The following is a 6,095-nucleotide window of genomic DNA, read 5'->3' on the forward strand; positions in this document are numbered from 1 at the left end:
GACTTCCTGTTTAATTAAATAAAGGTGAAATATTTGTTTTTATATAGATAGATGACTGGTATGTTACTTACATCGCGGAACTGAACCATTCCCAGTTCTCCCAGCTCGCTGACACAGCAATAGGCTGCCTCAGACTGGAGGAAGAGCTGGGCAAGCGTCATCTCCTCGCTCCTGAACAGTTCCCCCATGGTGACCACTTGACACACTCACCCCTTTAAGGTAAAAAAAAAATACCCCTGTTGGCAAAATGAAGGGCAAAATGACTAGGACAGACGGGCGGACGGATAGATAGTTAGCCTGAACAAAGTTGGGTTGGTGTGTCTCTAGCTTGAACAGTTCAAGAACAGTAGGTCTAGCATTTGGACTACCATTCAAAAGTTTGGGGTCACTTAGAAATGTCCTTGTTTTTGAAAGAAAAGCTTTTTTTTTACCATTAAAATATCATCAAATTGGTCAGAAGTACAGTGTCCAAACGTTTGACTGGTACTGTATGTCATTCTTCTAATTCTATGGCTTCCTTTTTCTTTCCAGATGTGAAAGGACTGTCATCATGATCAGTCAACACGGATATGAGGATTAACTGTCCGTGTCCAATGGAATGCTATCATAAACATATATCCGCTGCCCAGGTAGTCAACCCGAACATAATTCATATAGGTTAGGTATGTTCTAATACATTTCTAAAATATTCTAAATAACATAAAGCATATTACGTTCAATCGTTAAAATATCAAATATTCTATCAATTTCAGAAAGAGATGTCGTTTTCTCTGCCGCACTGTCCTTCATCTCAAGGACGCCATTATGATGCTGCAGCTGTAGGCTAGTCTATTGAGCATCTTTCATAATATGATGAAGGCAACGGGGAACACGGGGAATAATCATAGGAATATTATTGATGAATTTATATACGTCTTTCTAACAATTATGTAGGCGAATTGAAAATTATGAGGACACATGTCTAAAATATTGCTTGAAATGACCAGCTATAGCCATATTTCAACCAAAATGACGACGAAATAAATAGATAGCACCTCTGTTTGATGGTCACTGAAATAAACATTTGAGTATTATGAATAGATAATGAATTTCGTTTTTATCACAAACGGTTATATTTTGACCGAAGGTCTATGGTTATTAGGCCTACGGCCTAATGCAAATACAGAATGATTCTAACATCGTCGATTAATGGTCGACTGACATTATTTGCAATTTCTTCCATTTGATTAGGGATGACATAGAGTACAGTAGGTCTATCACTATTATTTTAAACAACACCTAACAGCGTATGGCAGAACCAAGCCGCATCGAATCATCAGCTGAAGTGCATGGACCAGAGAGGAAATGTTCTCAAGGTGAGGACTCGCGCAAGATGACAAGCACGTTCAAATTCACCATAAAAAAATGCATTTCTGTTTGACACCGTTCTGTTTGTAAAATTCACATTTACATATATAGATTTAATCAGTTATGAATTAGCTTACTTGTGATAAAATCCTTCAGAATTCCTCCAGGTCGAACGAAAGGCGCTCTTCTCACGAATCAATGTGACGTCACGCAAACCATCTGCTGGGGGATGGTCATGTGATGAGTTGGGATGCTGCAAGGCTGTGCGATTAGTGTGGCTTTCGACGTCAGCCACACGTTAGTTGAGCTATTACAATGGGTATTTATATTATGTAATGACTGTAGGCAATTGCCGCAACCATATATACAAATATCTATGGATGGACTAAATGCACTCTTTGATATCCATTTGATGTCATTAATTAAAATCTGTCATTCAAATGGTAGCCAATACCATTTATTTAGGAATACATTTAGATGACATATTTTGAAATTAATTTGAATGACTGATGAATGTCAAGCCGGTTGCGCTTTCAAGCCTCTATAGCCCCACGGTTACACCCTCCGACCATCCTACCCAACCAAATCAAATTGTATTGGTAACACACATGGTTAGCAGATGTTAATGCGAGTGTAGTGAAATTCTTGTGCTTTTACTTCTGACCGTACAGTAATATCTAACAAGTCATCTAACAATTTCACAACAACTACCTTATACACACAAGTGTAAAGGAATGATTAAGAATATGTACATATAAATATAAGGATGAACGATGGCTGTGTGGCATAGGCAAGATGCAGTAGATGGTATAGAGTACAGTATACACATATGAGATGAGTAATGTAGGGTATGTAAACATTACATAAAGTGGCATTGTTTAAAGTGACTAGTGATACATTTATTACATCCAATTTTTAATTATTAAAGTGGCTAGAGATTTGAGTCAGTATGTTGGCAGCAGCCACTCAATGTTAGTGAAGGCTGTTAAACAGTCTGATTGCCTTGAGATAGAAGCTGTTTTTCAGTTTCTCTGTCCCAGCTTTGATGCACCTGTACTGACCTCGCCTTCTGGATGATAGCGGGGTGAACAGGCAGTGGCTCGGGTGGTTGTTGTCCTTGATGATCATTTTGGCCTTTTTCCAGGTGTCCTGGAGGGCAGGTAGTTTGGCCCCGGTGATGCGTTGAGCAGACCTCACTACCCTCTGTAAAGCCTTACGGTTGTGGGCGGAGCAGTTGCCGTATCAGGCGGTGATACAGCCCGTGACAAGCCACATTTCTTCAGCCTCCTGAGGTTGAAGAGGCGCTGTTGCACCTTCTTCACCACGCTGTCTGTGTGGGTGGACCATTTCAGTTTGTCCGTGATGGGTACGCCAAGGAACTTAAAACTTTCCACCTTCTCCACTACTGTCCCATCGATGTGGATGGGGGGGAGCTCCCTCTCCTGCTTCCTGAAGTCCACGATCATCTCCTTTGTTTTGTTGACTTTGAGTGTGAGGTTATTTTCCTGGCACCACACTCCGAGGGCCCTCACCTCCTCCCTGTAGGCCGTCTCGTTGTTGTTGGTAATCAAGCCTACCACTGTACGGTCGTCTGCAAACTTGATGATTGAGTTGGAGGCGTGCATGTCCACACATTCATGGGTGAACTTATTGTGGGAAGCTTGTGGAAAGCTACCCGAAACGTTTGACCCAAGTGAAACAATTTAAAGGCAACGCTACCAAATACTAATTGAGTGTATGTAAACTTCTGACCCACTGGGAATGTGATGAAAGAAAGAAAAGCTGAAATAAATAATTCTCTCTTCTATTATTCTGACATTTCACATTCTTAAAATAAAGTGGTTATCCTAACTGACCTAAGACAGGGACTTTTTACTAGGATTAAATGTCAGGAATTGTGAAAAACTGAGTATAAATCTATTTGGCTAAGATGTATGTAAATTTCCGACTTCAACTGTATCATACTTTGACCAAATCAATGAATTATTGACTTAAATCCTTGTGCATCATCATATGCTCTGGCCATCGTCTGTCAGCTCGAGAGAAAAAAAAGTTGATTTCTACTGGTGTGGGCATTTAAAAAGGCAATTAAAATAGTAAGGCCTTGTTAGTCATCGTTTATCATCTCTACACACATAAGAAAAACTTATAGATCGTATCTGTAGAAATGTTCAATGTTGAAGTGCTGCTATGCTTAAAAAGAATGATGTACTGTTGAGAGTTTTCTCTGCAGTACGGTAAGGGTCAAAACACAGTATCCACTCCTTCTTTTGAAGAAAATGGACACCTGCCTGCTGGGCTGCGTCACTTCCTGTGCCACTTCCTTTGCCACTTCCTGTGTTTTCTATTTGGTTTGTATGTTTGTGATTTTAATTAACTTGGTTTTTAAAGTAAAAGATAAATGGAAAGCAAAGTATGCAGAACTGAATATGGATTGGATATAGATGTGGGTTGATGTTTGGAACTTAATTGCAATGATTTATGGACAAAACCATACCTTAAGAATAAATCTTTGAAAATGGCCATTTGTGTTTGCCTATGCCTGCTCAACCCAGATCCCCAAAAACCGGTACATTTTCCACCATTGGACATATTTACAGTGTAAATGCACCAATGGACTGTGATGGGAACACATCAGTATATCTTTCTCTTGAAATACACTGATAGATCCAAACAATTCACATATACTTTTTATTTAAGTGAAAATAAAAAGGTTTCTCTAGTAGGAGAAGAGTTTTAAACTTTGTCATAGTCAGGAGAGCCTATAGGCTTGGAGGACAGGCAACACACCACATCACATGAATCATGGATCAATAGATCGCTTGATGAAGCTGTCCAGGTTGGTGCCCTTGTACCGGTGCTTGAAGGAGTCGTAGACCCCACGTCTTTTGCTCTCGGAGGCGACCTTGGCACATATCAGGCTGTGTTTCTCCAGACGGTCAGGATGAAAGCGCCGGCCACAGATATCACACTCTTTCCGATTGCAGTCGGCCTTGCTCGTCGACTGCTGTAACCCTCCTTGCTGTTTCGCCTCCACTACTTCGCACCTCTTCTTCTCCTGAAATGGATTCAAAGTCACCTGGAGGAAACAGGTGAACACTGTTACATGTCATGTGATATCTGTAATTTTGCATACTGTTCTCCAATAAACACATATTGCAATACAAAATAACCTGATTCAAAGTCCCCTTATCTACCTTCTCTATCATGGAGGCCATCTTGGTCTTACTTGAGTTCTCTAGCCACACCTTGCTCACCCTGAGGCCTGCTGTGGGGGGCACAGGGAGTCTGGAGGGCGGATGCGGGGTAAACCTAGCTTCCTGCTGAACTGAAGTATCCGTACTGAGGCCATGTTGTGAGCACAAATTCTCTAGTTGACTATTTCTCTTCGTCATCCAGATGATCACTTGGTTCATCTGCTCCTTCTCCTCCCTCAGTTTCATGTATTCCTGCAGTAATTCCTCATAACTTTCCGGAGGCTCCATTGCAAGCCAGTTGCTTTGATACCACTTTCTACATTGTTTCGGAGGTGCTGTTATATTTTCAGTGGTCAGCCATCAAATAGTTCAAACGGAATGTTCAAGGTGCACTGATCAATGAAATCATAGCTCACTTTGTTGGGCTCATAGAATTAGGAATTAGAATACTCAAGTATTCTTAATTCTAGATGCGGTAAAGAGGCCAATGGAACCTGACCAGAACAATGGAAATGCCATGGAAACGCGTGGGGGAAGGATGCTGTGGGGGAAAGGTCCCAAATCTCCATTTACCCTCCAGCAAAATGTTGTTTATATGTTTATTTCACAATATGTTGAAGTAAACATTGGAGTATAATGCTTGTCTGGATGTCATCGTCACCAATCATCTGTATTACAGAATTTCAATAAGCATTTTTCTACGGCTAGCCATGCTTTCCACCTGGCTACCCCTACCCCGGTCAATAGCTCTGCACCCCCCACAGCAACTTGCCCAAGCCTCCCCCACTTCTTCTTCACCCAAATCCAGTTAGCTGATGTTCTGAAAGAGTTGCAAAATCTGGACCCCTACAAATCAGCTGGGCTAGACAATCTGGACCCTCTCTAAAATTATCCGCAGCAATTTTTGCATCCTCGATTACTAGCCTGTTCAACCTCTCCTTCGTATCGTCTGAGATCCCCAAAGATTGGAAAGCTGCCGGGGTCATCCCCCTCTTCAAAGGGGGACACACTCTAGACCCAAGCTGTTACAGACCTATATCTATCCTAACCTGCCTTTCTAAGGTCTTCGAAAGCCAAGTTAACAAACAGATCACCGACCATTTCGAATCCCACCGTACCTTCTCCGCTATGAAATCTGTTTTCCGAGCTAGTCAAGGGTGCACCTTAGCCACACTCAAGGTCCTAAACGACATCATAACCGGCATCAATAAAAGACAATACTGTGTAGCCTTCTTCATCGACCTGGCCAAGGCTTTCGACTCTGTCAATCACCGAATTCTTATCTGCAGACTCAACAGTCTTGGTTTCTCAAATGACTGCCTCGCCTGGTTCACCAACTACTTTTCAGATAGAGTTCAGTGTGTCGAATCGGAGGGCCTGTTGTCCAGACCTCTGGCAGTCTCTATAGGGGTGCCACAGGGTTCAATTCCCAGGCTGGCTTTTTTCTCTGTATACTTCAAAGATGTCTGCTGCTGGTGATTCTCTGATCCACCTCTACGCAGACGTCACCGTTCTGTATACTTCTGTCCCATCTTTGGACACTGTGTTAAC

General features: G+C 41.9%; 1 protein-coding gene across 5 annotated transcripts in view; it reads right to left on the bottom strand.

Annotated features, from left to right (window-relative positions):
• The window catches only part of LOC129855161 (V-type proton ATPase 116 kDa subunit a 1-like), a 37,942-nt gene extending 36,361 nt beyond the window's left edge, over positions 1–1,581 (bottom strand). For 3 of the 5 annotated variants that reach the window (XM_055922574.1, XM_055922553.1, XM_055922536.1), the window contains exons 1-2: positions 1,485–1,581; positions 72–236 (exon numbers count right to left, since the gene is read on the bottom strand). In XM_055922574.1, coding sequence (XP_055778549.1) covers positions 72–188 — 117 coding nt within the window. In that variant the 5' untranslated portion in view covers positions 189–236; positions 1,485–1,581. The remainder of the gene's footprint in view (positions 1–71; positions 237–1,484) is intronic. The other 2 variants (XM_055922564.1, XM_055922544.1) reach the window with 2 other exon arrangements.
• Positions 1,582–6,095: the final 4,514 nt, after the last annotated feature.

The sequence above is a fragment of the Salvelinus fontinalis genome, chromosome 1 (assembly GCF_029448725.1).
Source record: "Salvelinus fontinalis isolate EN_2023a chromosome 1, ASM2944872v1, whole genome shotgun sequence".
In the NCBI taxonomy this organism is placed as follows: Eukaryota; Metazoa; Chordata; class Actinopteri; order Salmoniformes; family Salmonidae; genus Salvelinus; species Salvelinus fontinalis.